General features: G+C 38.2%; 1 protein-coding gene across 1 annotated transcript in view; it reads left to right on the forward strand.

Moving 5' to 3' along the window:
* Positions 1–13547, forward strand: part of CUNH5orf22 (chromosome unknown C5orf22 homolog) — a 49692-nt gene extending 36145 nt beyond the window's left edge. The window contains exon 9 of the mRNA XM_061449280.1: positions 13387–13547. Coding sequence (XP_061305264.1) covers positions 13387–13393 — 7 coding nt within the window. The 3' untranslated portion in view covers positions 13394–13547. The remainder of the gene's footprint in view (positions 1–13386) is intronic.
* The last annotated feature ends 281 nt before the right edge of the window (positions 13548–13828 follow it).

Here is a 13828-nt window from a genome sequence, read left to right on the forward strand (position 1 = left end):
TTTTTTGGTGTGCCCTTGTAATGAAAATGTAACCCAGGGATTTCTCTTATTGCTGACAATGGGAACTGTGTAATATTGTCATGTGTGTAGAAAAGTGGAAAAGTAGGCTGTCCCTGCCTTCCTCTACCCAAAAGCACAACTGCTGCAACAGTGGGATCTTGTTATCTTTACCTAATCCTTTCAAAGTGCCATCCTCCAACAGCAACAAAGTGCAGCCGGCATCATCATGGATCCTATGATTGGAGGTACTTTAGGCTAGGGAAAACTTTAACATTAAGAAACTTCAAGTCACTCGTGTATTCAGCCCAAAGAAGTACTGTGCTATTAGCAGACATCCTTGATCTGTGAACTCCTGGCTGATGATATTCCCTTTCTTAGAGGATGTACTCATTGAGTCACTGAGAACAAAAGGGATGTAGTGAATGAGAGTTGGATGTCATAATAAATATGAAGAAAGTTTAAATTAAAATAAAATTAACTTCACATTGATCTGTTATGCGTATTTTGTATAATAAAGTTGCCTATTGAAATCGTGTGTCAGCATAAGCTAAAATAACATTTTATTCTGATACTTCTGCATAATTGCCTATAAAACGCATAAATATGATTCATTTTTTTTTCACAGTTACTGAATAATGTTTCCTCCTCATTTTGTACTTGAAATAGTAATTGTTTCTCTGACTAAATATCATTCTCTGCAGACTAACCTGTATTTGTGAGAAATATGCTGAACTATTCTAAACTAAACACTTTCACTTCTATGAAGGTAGGCCTGTCTATGCATGTACTGTCCAATGGAAGTATATGCTGCTCAAACTTTTTCTTCACCCATGCATCCTCCTCCCTAGCTATTGAGAATATTGGTCTGGAAAAGTACCTTCCTTCAGGCCACTTGTCTCTGTAGTTGTGCTTCCTTGTCTAGCAACTCAGCCTTGACAGAGGACCCCAGCTAGATAGGGGGATGACTGTTGCCTTGCATCTGATGCATATCTGAGCTTTTCTTAGACTAAGCAAGCTCTGGTGCTATCTGGAACATCTTGATCCGTGCTTTCTATTGGTTGGCCAAGGAAACGGGTCTTAATCACTTTTTCTGTCTCATGTTTTGCAATAAAGAATACCTTTTGGGGAGGAGAACTACTTCAGCTTTCACATCAATAAATAAAAGGCCCAGGGAAGTACATTTTCAAGATGTCACAGGTGTTACATGAAAGCAGTGAAAGCAAAATTGCCAAAAGAGGGAGTAATGTTCTACTCTGAATGAAGCTACTTACCTACCTGGGATCTTTACTGTCTTTGAACAGTGAGAATCAAAAGAAGGGTCAGAAGGCCTGACTGTTTGAATCTTCAGCCTGCAGACTTCACAAACCTGAAAGCAATTAAGACCTAAGCCCTATGAAGCACTGATTGATTCAAGCTTCCATAGAAAGACATTAGCAAACCATATTTTTTAAATATGTAAGTAAAATATCAGTAAAAGTTCAGACTTAGGAATTTGTCATTTCACACAGGAAGAGCTCAGGAGAAGTTATTGACTCCAACCAGATCCTCCAGAAACAAATGAGTTAAAATTTCTCTTTTGCTGCTTACTAAGCCTTCAGGATTTCAGCCTGTCTTTTACATGAAGATAAGTATTTATTATATAAACCCTAGGCTTTGGAAGTGCTAAGACTGGAAAATTACAGGTTCCGTAAAGGCTTATATCTTCTGCACAAAGTTTTAGGATCTAGGAATGGAAGTCAGGTTGCCTCCAGGTGAATTACAGCCATGGGAACTACCCCAAAAGTAGTAAAAAGAGAATCACAGAATGGCTGAAGTTGGAAGGGACCTCTGGAGGCCACTAGGTCTGACCCCTTGCTCAACTGGGCACTTAGAGCCAGTTGCCCAATGTCCTGTTTTCAGCTGTGATAGTTTTCTCCTTCCTAGTAGCTGGTGCAGTGCTGTGTTTTGGCTTTAGTCAGAGAACAATGCTGATAATACATGAATGTTTTTGGTTGTTGCTAAGTAGCACTTACTCCAATCAATGACTTTTTCAGTCTCATACTCTGCCAGTGAGGAGGGGGGCAGGAAGCCGTGAGGAAGCAGAGACAGGACACCTAACCCAAACTAACCAAAGGGGTATTCCATACCACAGCATGTCATACCCAGCATATAAACTAGGCAGAGTTACCCAGAAAGGAGCGAATGCTGCTTGGTGTTGGGCTGGGTATCGGTTGGCGGGTGTTGAGCAATTGTATTGTGCATCACTTGTGTTTATTGTTTTCTTTTCCTTTTCCCATTTTAGTTTTATATTCTCTCCCCTTGTTATTTCCGTTATCATTATTATTAATAGTAGTAATTTTATGTTATACTTTAGTTATCGGACTGTTCTTATCTCAGCCAGTGGGGTTTACATTCTTTTGATTCTCCTCCCCATCCTGCCCGGAAGGGAAGTGTGTGTGGGTGGTGAGCGAATGGCTGTGTGGTTCTGAGTTGCCGGCTGGGCTTAAACCACGGCACCCAGGACCATGTCCAATCAGCTTTTGAATGTCTCAAAGTACGGAGACTCCATCACCCCTGGCAATCTGAGCCAGTGCTTTGTCATCCTCAGAACAGAAAAAGTGTTTCCTGATGCTCAGAGGGATCCCCCTGTATTTCAGTTTGTACACATTGCCTCTTGTCCTCTCAAAAACTCCTCTCTGTGGGCTTGGAAGGAGCGCATATAGGCTGATACACAGTGTAAAATAACTTGGTCTTTTTTCTTAAAAGGACCTAATATTTATTTGGGGGAAAAGCTTGATTCCATGATGTCACCTGCTAAAGGCTCTTCCTAATACTAGACTTTAATGGACTGTGCAGTGCTTTTTTCAGTGAATGTCCCAGGTGAGTCCTGTGTCTTACTCTGCTGACTGATGTACAGGAGGTTCTCCTAAGTTGTGTATGAAAATGCCAGTAATATGGCAGGGTTGGGGTTAATATCTATTTCAAAGCAGACACCTCTACAGATTTGCAAAGATATATCACTCTGTCAAGTCTTTACTTACTAGGTTTTATAATCTAGACTTCTTAATTGGGTTCGGAATGTCTTTAATTTCTTGAATATTAAGACTCTTTGCTTGAGACAATGATTATTCCTCCTGTTTTCTTACATATTGCTCAAGTTTCCTTCTGGATGTGAATGGCAGCATAAAGCATTCAAAGGAGATTATTCTGAGTGAAACTTCAAAATGTTTTTGGAACGCATTTTCTCATATAATATAAACCAGAGATATTTAAAAATCTCAGGAGATGCCTACTTATCTTAAAGAAATTTTATCTTATACTAACCCATCCTGGTCCATCTTGTATAAAATGATGATACTCTGAGAGAAAGAAAAGCCCAAGAAAACAGGCAAGGAAACTCACCAGGAAAGATGGTAGCACTCATTTTTTTTTTAAATATATGTAAGTACTTGTTCAGCTTCTCTCAGCTGAAATAGCTCAAGAATGGGAAAGAACTGTCGTGATGTAAAAACATTTTTTCTGGGAAACATCTCTCATGGTGCCTACTTTTTGAGGCAGTTGTCTCCTCAGGAGGTAACGGCTTCAGATATAATTTTAGTATTCCAGGTTAAACTGCTCCTGCTATCTTCATTCACTCCTCAAGAGGTTGTGATCTTAGTTCTTAAGAAAATTGCATATGCTAGAATAATAGCAACAAATTGCATTCACATAGGAATGTAAAGAGTGTAGTATCTTGAGATTGCACATAGTAAGTGAATTGCTCTTTAACATTAATTTCGTTTTCACTGTTGTTTTGAAATCCATCTGTACTGAATCTCCCCTGTGGAGACGGGTTGAATGAAACTGACATGTCAGAATACTACATTTATTGTACCATCTTATTCTCTTCCCTGAAATAAATCATTCTTCAGGATGAACGTGAATCTGCCTTTAATGCTCACTGATTCTTACTCACTTTCAAGTAAAAGGAATTAAAACTATGGTTACATTCTGATACAAAACAGAAAAGATACAAAAATACCAGTGTAATCTTTAAACCTTAGAGAGTAGGATTAGACTTTCATAAAAGAAACAGAAATGCAGGCCTGTATTCCTTGTTTGAAGGGACATGGCATCCAGCGAGAGGTTATAGCAATTAAATGTCAGAATGAAAATAAATATTTCTTCAGAAATAGATACAGAAGGGAAAAACATTTTGAAGACATGCTCTGTAGAAACAAAGAGGAATGTACTGCAGAGAAAAAAGAAAAATGGCTATTGCCCTTTTCCAACCTTTCTTTCTTTTTTTGTAAAAGCTGGTAGTGTATGTAAATTGTCAAGCTACTGGAATTAGATTCAACTGCAAACTTTGATTTTTCCAAGGCATAAATCAACGTGGCTCTTGTTCTGGGCAAAATAGCTTCATGGATTCTGCTTTCTCTCTATATGGTTATGCATGCAATCTCAAAATGTAGTATGCTTTCTGAGATTTGTGGCAAAATAGTGAGTGGGAGCACTTCTATCTAAATCAGAATTCACTGCCACATGGATAGAAGTTGATTCTAGGCATAGTATGACTATCTTCAGACGAAAAGCAGTTAAACATGCTGGAGCTGGGGGCTATTTCCCAGGCCACAGTTCATCATTCTTGAGTGTTAAATCCTCAGGGTGGCCCTGATCTGGATCCTTGCACCTCAAGTGAGGTTAGGAATTTCTGATCTGGGGCTTCTTGTTTCATGAAACTGGAATTCTCAAGAATCAGTTGCACACAAGTAGAACTTCTCTAAGAACACTAAAAATGAAACTAAAGAGGATGAAACCAAGATATTCTGAAGTTGATTCAGTCTTCCCATGCCTGAGGAAAGTTGTTAAACAGATTTTCTGTTCAGACTCAGATCTGCCTGCCTCCCACCTCTCCGGAGGGTTATAACTGGCTGCAGTTATCTTTGGTGAACAGGGTTTTCTTCATTACTTTCTGCTTAAGAAGTTTTTCTTCAAAATGTACGTCCCCTGTTGCATATCCATGAAACACCTGTGATAAACGTTATCTTGGTTTAAAAACTAAGCAGTAGCGGTTGCTTTTGAAGATAATATTGCGTACATATACATGGAATCTGAACATTTCTGTGAGCTCCCTGTTCTTAGTGCAAATATCTTCCTACTTCAAATCTGTAGTTTCCATCTTCACTATGTCTTCTTGATTAAAGCATTAGTATCTCTTCTTTCATAATTAGGAGAAATGATAGAGTGTGGAAAACTCTGTCTCTACAAACTCAGCCTCTGAACTTGGCTGTGTAGATCTCTAGCATACATTTAGATACGTCACGTCACTTCATCTAATTTTATCCTACAACAAGAAGCTACTTCCTGCTTTGTAGTGGTTCATCTGAGCTGAAACTCCATGCATTGTACCTTTCTGTTTAAAAGCTTCTTTGCAAATTATCATCTCTCTACTCCTACTTCTGGGAATTTCTTTTTTCCTGAGTAACTTATAGATTTTTTTTTTCTGCCATCTCTAATGCTCTCTTTAGAGTGAAGCATACGGTTTGGCAGAATAAAAAACATTCTGTACTTCAAGCTGCAGCTCAACCTGTGGTTCTTTTCCCCAAATATATATATTTTTTTTTACATGTGGACTCTGTGCATGCTAAGATGTCCTTAAGAATGTAAAAAATCAACCCAGACAGCAACATGTATACCAACTGCAGTATGCATGACTGGAAATAGTAAGCAATGGATAAAAGTGGTGAATGATAAAATTGCTTATATGAAAGTGAAAATGTAACCTTGGCTGTCTGTAACCATTACTGTCAATATTGCAGCATAATCATTGTTTTGGCTACTGCACAGAACTTAAATTTCAAATGCAGACAATATAATGCAGACTGTACATACGCTGAATTTGTGAATGTAATACTTGTCATTAAGAGTGTCCTGTAATTGGGCTCATTTAAGCAATTACTAAGTCTGAACTGGATTGTTTGTTCTCTCTTAGATATAATGATCAATTAATAAAGTTCTATTAACATTCATGTTGGAGAACAAGACAGGACTCAAAAGTTAGTTGACTGTTTAGTAGCCTGCTGCATTTGAAAATCTGAATTGATCTTTCCTTTACACTTAATGAGCTAGACCTTTTTAAATTGGAAAAATATTTGTTATAGTGCTCCAGCTGTTAACATTATAAATGCCTAGGGACTCCTCTTGTTTAATTTGTTATGCTGTCATTTAAACTTTGCCACAATTAATTTTAAATGGTAACATGAATCAAGAGAAAAATTGATCACTGTTTACAGAAAATTCTTCAAAGACTAAACAAAGCCATGCTGCAAGCCCTGACAAAGCTGCAAGACGAGCATTAAGAAGAGGCTATTGTTTATGGCGGGTGACAGGCCTCATGTCAGAGACAAACACCAGTTTAGAAAAGGTTATTTATGCTCTACAGAGTCCATCTCAGTAGGGGTCTTCTTGCAATAGAGAACATACCTTTGGGATACTGCATTTTTTATTAGGTTGGAAGGGGCAAGGAAAAAAAAAGTCAATGTATTTTGGTTATAATTCTAAAATGTGTCCTTGCTTCTGTTGCTCTCATAAAATAAAAATATCTGCAAAGTCTCTTTTTTTAATTATCTTAACTAGGCAAATGATCAATCAGGGTTTAAAGCTGCGGGTAGCTAAAATGTATGTGAAACAGTGTTGGGAGGAACTGATTGTTACCACTTAACTTCCCCTTCTTTCCGTACATTGGGAAATGATGTACAAGCATGCCTCAAAGGTTCTATTGCCTAGGACATGCACGTATGATTGAAAGTTATTTCACATTTTTGGCTCTGCATAAAAAATAATGGTATAACTAGAGAAATTATCAAAGTTGTCAAAAGTCATGTTAATCTCAATTTAAAAATAGAGTATTGTGAATTCTGCTTCATAACTAGAAATTACAGAGCAGAATTTCTCAACATCATCAGGGGCTTTTCTTGATCACAAAGAGCATAAAAAGTGAATGGTTTTGTCTAAATATTAATGATGTCATTCAATTCATATGCTTACAGCAGTGAGAAAACGTCTAAATCTTCAAGGTTATGTATCTTGGTTTATGCATACATGTGCTTTTAAGGGAAAGAAAAGCATTATTCACGGTTGTGTTTAAACCCAGCCAGACAGCTTGTTTACTCACTCCCCCCACTTCTTGCCCTCCCCCTGCTCCCAGAGGGATGGAGAGGAGAATTGAAAAGAATGCAACTCCCACGGGTTGAGATAAGAACAGTTTAGTAACTAAGGTATAACACAAATCACTACTGCTACCACCAATAATAATAATGATAAAAGAAATAACGAGGGAAGAGAATACAACACCTCAGCACCCGCCGACCAATAACTCTCCCCACCCCACCCTACTGAGCACCGACCCATACCTTGTCCAACCCTGCAGTCTCCCAGCCCTTTCGGGTAACTCTCAGTTACATCCTGGGCATGACGTGCTGTGGTATGGAATACCTCTTTGGTCAGTTTGGGTCAGGTGTCCTGTCTCTGCTTCCTCCCAGCTTCCCCTCCTCCCTGACAGAGCATGAAGCTCACAAAGTCCTTGGCCAGACCAAAACATCCTTGTTATCAGCTCTGTTCCCAAGCCAAAAGTCAAAACACAGCACTGCACCAGCTACCAAGAAGGAGAAAAATGACTGCTACTGCTGAACCCAGGACAACGGTGTACATTAAGGAGTGTTTAGTCTCTTGAGTAGAACTCCCAAGACAATTAAGTCCAAGATTGCTACAGGAATGTTGATCCTATAACTGAGATATCATAGATCAAGGACTGTCATTGGTTCCAAAATTGTCATAGCCAAGGAATGAAAGTAGTCTTCCATGCTTCTTGTTATGGAGAAAATAACAGGTTAGGCTACTGCCAGAACAACTCGAGGCTTCAAAGACAAGCAGGTGATACTATTTCTTTACTACTACTGTGGCAGTTTGACTGTGATTATTGGCTGCTGGCTGCTACAGTTGGAATATAAGGGAACTCCAGGACTGGAGAGAGGAAAAGGCATCTGGGAAAGGGACTGTATTGTCAAGTGTTAGGTAATAAGGGTCCAAGTATGTCAGCCTTACAAATTCCCTTCCCACAGGTCCTTGAGAGAGAGGCTGGGGACAGGACTGATTGCCTGTGGGGAGGTCAGGGAGGCTGCAAGATACATAAACTGGAGGTCCTGAGGAAGAGGAGTCAGAGTATGGAAACTGCAGAAGGGAGCATAGGAGTAAAACATGCTTTTTTATTCAGAGGAAGTCTGTTGGCAGTAGCGTGTGCAAGGCCAGCACAGAGATGAAGCTACGTAATGTTTTGCTTTAAGTTGTGCAGTTGCAGACTTAGCATTGTTATTTGCTTTGGAGGCAGTAGAACTCCAGCCTCCAAGTCTGCCTGAGGGTGATTTAATCAAGTGGTACTTCAAATCTCCAGGCAGAAGTGACTCCATTACATGGCCAGTGCATTCCCTTGAAATGTACAGGTCATCTTCCATTTATCATGCAGTACTGTCACCTGATTTATAGAAGAATCACATATACCCATCAGAAACAAAATTAGCAATAATCCTCAAAGGCAGCTGAGTATCAATGTGAACCTTTTTTCCTAGAAGATGGCTGTATGGGTTCAAAAGCCTCTTTTAGAAAATAATAAATTTATTGAGGTACTCATGCAGAATAGAACCTAATTTTTCACTCATTGTCCTAGACAGAAAGGGTTCTGTTGTCTTTACTGGGTAGGATGTCACAAGCATAGAGCAAGATATTCTCATCTACGTCCGTACAATTGGTTCATTCAGAAGTAAGAATTTACGTTACAGTATTTCAGTGTGAAGAGACTGAGAAAGGTCATGTCATTGATTTTTTTTTATTTTTAATGGAGAAGTAATAACTGTAGGTCAATATGTTTGGGTAATGGATGTGCTGAGTCTTACTGAAAGAAACTCCTTGGGAATAAAAATCTGAGGCTTACTGAGTTGATGAGTCTGCAACCTATTTACTATTGCTGCAGGAGAATGTAGGCTTCCAGCAGCTGCATTGAATGTTCTGCTATGCAGTGATTTGCCAGTGCTGTGACAACTGCTTAGTTGTTTAGGATCATCAGATGCAATATATATTTCATCATTGTATGCAATATACACCAAAAAAGAAAATTGTATTATCACTGTGCATAGAGCATGTCCAGTTTCAGACAAAATAAATTATTCTGAACATACTTGCTTCCAGTTGTAATGTATTTTTACAGCTACCTCTGGGAATATACCGCAAAGTGTGACTAAGAGAAAAGAGAAGAAACTGTTCAGTTTTAACCAAATTCTCACATTTCAAACTGACTGTTACAAGAACAGAAGGAAGGCTTGTGATACACTGTTGAACTGGAAAAAAAAAAAAAAACACAACAAAAAAAAACAAACCAACCAAAAAAACTCGTCTTGCCAAGATTCCTTAAATAAATAATAAATTGTAAGTATTTTCCAACAGATACTTCTTGATATAAAATCAAAGAAAACTGCAGCACAGATAGAAGCCAAAGCTATGAACAGATGCAAAACATAGCAGAAAACACTACTGATATCTAAAGTGAAAATTGCCAGCTATAATATTTAGATATGTTAGAACTTCTTTTTTATTGTCAGACGGTATTTGGAGCTAATAGTGTCCCTCATTGGTCTCTAAGAATCTGAAAAGAAAACAATTGTACTACAGGTCCTGTGGCAGTACTATAAATTCTGCAGATGACATGTTAACAAAAAGATGTAACCAGAAGAAATTATTATGATTTTCAAGATGTCATAATGGAGTTTAAAATTTATTGCCTTAAATGGAGATATATATCAAGCTTGAAAAGGTAAGAGTGTTTTTCACTGAGAGCTTAACAGCTCAGTTACCTAATACTTTAGAATAGTTAAGGTTGGAAAGGACCTTAAGATCATCTGGTTCCAAACCCTAAATATATATATATCTATTTACATAAATATATATATATATTTAATATTTTCAATATTAAAAGATTGTTGCAGCCTTTTCTAAATGGCAGGTTCTGGTCAGCAAGACACAAAAGCTCACCCCAAAAGATCAGTTCCCCAAGTATCTCAAATTTACTAAGACTGTGGATCTTAATTATTGTAATGGGCCTTCTAACTTTCTGCCTGAACTTCTGAGATATGTGGCAGTCTGTCAAATGAATAAACAAGTGCTACAATTTGACTCATGTCACCATGACATTCAATTGGAATTTCTAGAACCTCATGGAATAGAAGAAAATCCTGTCTTAATAACTGTTTGACAAGCACTTAGGTCTAATGATCTTTCTGCCGGAGCTGAAACTCCCTTCTGGAGCTGGGGAACAAGAGTATGACCGTGTCATACATTTAACATGGAAAGGTCTGTTGTCCTGTCCTTTGCATTCACCAGTTTCTGAGCAGAAGTGATAGAAATGAAGCCATACCTGGCTGTTTCATTCTCTCTCAGCAAGAGCTTCAGAACAAAACCTTTAAGACCAATTATCAACATTTTAAAAGCAAGTCTTACTGTTGCCATCTTTGGTAAGTAGTCTTCTTAGAGTGTAGCTGTTCATACCATACTTTTAAAGTTTCAGGGTCAAAGCCTGATTGAAGCGGAGTTTTGCAGTAAGGGCAGAGGTTATATTTGGGCACTACAAGTGGTAACCTACTTCTCATGCATCCTCACAACCTTCACAAGTAGTATCAATTCCACTTTTGTGTAGGACTGTGAAAGAAGTACACTACTAGAAGACAGTAGTGTTGCTTGTGTTTGTAGTTCTGCACTATTTGAAAGACTGGGATTTTTCCTGTATGAGGAAGAATCATAAATTTCTGACAAATCAAGGCTAAATGGACTAGGCTCTTGCACCCACATGACTCGACTTCTCTCAAACTAATATCTGAGAAAAAGCACCATGATATGATTAAACTATCTGAGGCATGAATTGCTGTAAAAGGCAGCCTTTGGCAAGTCATCAAAGCTGTTCCTCTGCTTTCTTTGCATTTCTAAGGATATGGCTGTGATGATGAGGAATGGAGATTCTGGAGGCTCACTTTCCCTTGCATATTTCCCTTGCAGGTCTGAAAGCTGAAAGTAAAATACTCTCTCTTAACATCTCACTCTTCATCAGTTCCACTAATGAACAGACTGTCTACTTCGCAAATAATGGCCACTTAAGAATCAATTGATTGTGCTTCATAGTGAAGCATTGTGCTGCTGCAGATTCTACCAGCCAGAAGACTTTTAGCAGCTCTAATCTGCAAATCTAGATATCTTTGTGGGTCTTTCTTGACAGTTCAGAGCATTTTAGTGAACGGTAACAAGCTCTTAAGTAGTGTTTAAATGTCACACCTCTGTACAGGAAGATAGAAGACCAATGAGGCTGATTATAGATCTGTCAGTTTACCATAAGAAATAGCTTCTATTAAGATCTGTCTTTGTTCTTAAGACCCAGCTCAGATATAGACTTCAAACCACAAATTAACACGAGTTCAAATTTGTCTGAATCAGTTTGCTGATACATTTTAATACACCTTTTGTGCAACTGTAAGAACCTATTTTCTTGGGTTTAGTAGAATTAAAATGAAGTTATCATGTTTCATTTTTATGTACAGATTTGCCTTTACAATTGTATGCTGTATCTCCTCTAATATTACTTTGCTGACAAAAGATGCATTCATAACGATCCTAACAAATCAGTAAGTGCTTCACAGTTAATGTCCTGTGACTGTGAAACCCCCTTCAGTTCAAAAAGAATTTGTTAATGAATACATGAAGCTTAAACCTTACTGAGAAGACAATGCAGACTGTTACATTAGTGACCTAACATACCTAACATCAATTAAAGGAACTGTTAGTGTTAATTCTGATGAAAATATATTTTTGACTGCTGAAGGATATGACAACAAGGAAAGCGATGAACCCTCTAGTTTAATATTAAACACCACTTTAGTTAGATGCTCAAGTGGTGACAATAATGCAGAAGAGCTGGCAAGGAAGATAAACAATGGCATGTAGTGAAAACTTGATTAAAATATATTGAAGATTTGTGGCTTTCATTAAATATTATTTCTCAAGGATAGAGGTTCTCATCACATGGTAACAGGAGAGCAAGTTATTTTCAGGACTCTGCTATAGGCCTTGCAGGTGTCAATACTTTTGTGGCTCAACCCCAGCAAGTGACTAAGCGCTGCATCACTGCTTGCTCATTTCTCCCCTGGTGGGATAGGCAAGGGAATTGAGAGGGTAAACCTGAGAAAACTCATGGGTTGAGATAAAAGCAGTTTAATAAGTAAAGCAAAAGCCACGCATGCAAGCAAAGCAAAACAAGACATTCATTCTCTGCTTCCCATTGACAGTTAGGTGTTCACCCGTCTGCAGGAAAGCAGGGCTCCATCATTCCCAGCAGTTACAGAGGAAGACATGCCATCAATTCAAACATCTTCCCCTACCTTCTTCTTCTCCCAGATTTATATTCTAAGCATGACATTATATATCTGGGATATCTGTTTACCCAGTTGGGGTCAGCTGTCCCAGCTGTGTCCCCTCCCAGGCTCTTGCACATTCCCATCCTACCCACTAGTGGGGTGATGTGAGAAGCAGAAAAGGCCTTGACTCTGTGTAAACACTGCTCAGCAATAACTAAAACATCCCTGTGTTATCAGCACTGTTTTCAGCAGAAGTCAAAAACATAGCCCCATATTAGCTGCTATGAAGAAAATTAACTCTGCCCCAGCACAAACACTCACTGCATACTTTCCCTGTGTGCTTGCACTGGATGTACATCTCTCAGATTAATCTGGGTAATCTGTGTCAAAAACCCACATATTAAGAAATGAGAAAGTTATGATGTTCGTTGTCATTATCAGCTCCTATCTGTCTGCCTGCTCAGGCTCCAAAGGCATAGACATGTGGATTAGAAAAGTATTCTGTAGGAAACCTAGCTGTTTGATACCTGAAACTGACTTGAACTAAAATTACTTCTCCAAGTCTTCAAATCATAATCCTTCAGCACTCTAAATCACATAGTCATAGCCAACAGGTATCACATTTGGACTACTTTATAACTTAAAAAATCTGTACATTTACTCTGACTTATCTATATATCCATGTCCCATGTAAACCTCAGCATTTGACAAGGTCTGACAACTGTTGATCTAAATGATTAATCTCAGCCTATTATCTGAGGGTTTTTTTTAGATCTAAAACTTACAATGCATGTGAATAAATGTAGCTTACAATTGTCTGACACAGCTAGTAATGGCAAGTAGTTGGGTTTGAGTTTCTTTTTTTTTTTTCTTTTTACTTATTTTAAAAGACCTTACATTGTTCAAAGAAAACTTTGTATCAATTTTTCAGGAAAAAGAATTTTTGTTATTATTCTTTCCTGTATGCTCTTTCTTGTAGAGCTTGATGACTGCTAGCTGAAGGGTGAGGAAAATACTTTCTACTCAAACTTCAAACACCACTCCGAATGCAAAGCTGTGAGAATTTTCTTCAAACATCTACAAAATTTGGGCTAGCCAGATGTCTAACATTTTCAAAAGAATTGCCTAGCTATGGCTTGAACATGCTGAGCTGAGATAGCAAGTATCCCATCCCTCTCAGAACGGATAAGCAATGTATTTGGGAATTTTTCAAGCCTGTGAAGCAGATTTTGGCAAAAACCAGTTTCTTTCACAATGAATAAACATTAAGCTGGATAGTCACAGAGCAGTTCTGGAAATGCAGCTGTGTCTGGGAAGGTATAAAACCAGAAAAGCTGTGTTGTGGGTGAAAAAAAATTATGTGCAGTCAGATGGATATGACTTCAAAATTTCAGAATCAAAGGTACAAAATTGATATTGGT

This window comes from Pezoporus flaviventris, unplaced genomic scaffold (assembly GCF_033815535.1).
Source record: "Pezoporus flaviventris isolate CSIRO_AGI_PZ_B2104156 unplaced genomic scaffold, CSIRO_AGI_Pfla_v1 ptg000007l, whole genome shotgun sequence".
NCBI classification, from domain to species: Eukaryota; Metazoa; Chordata; class Aves; order Psittaciformes; family Psittacidae; genus Pezoporus; species Pezoporus flaviventris.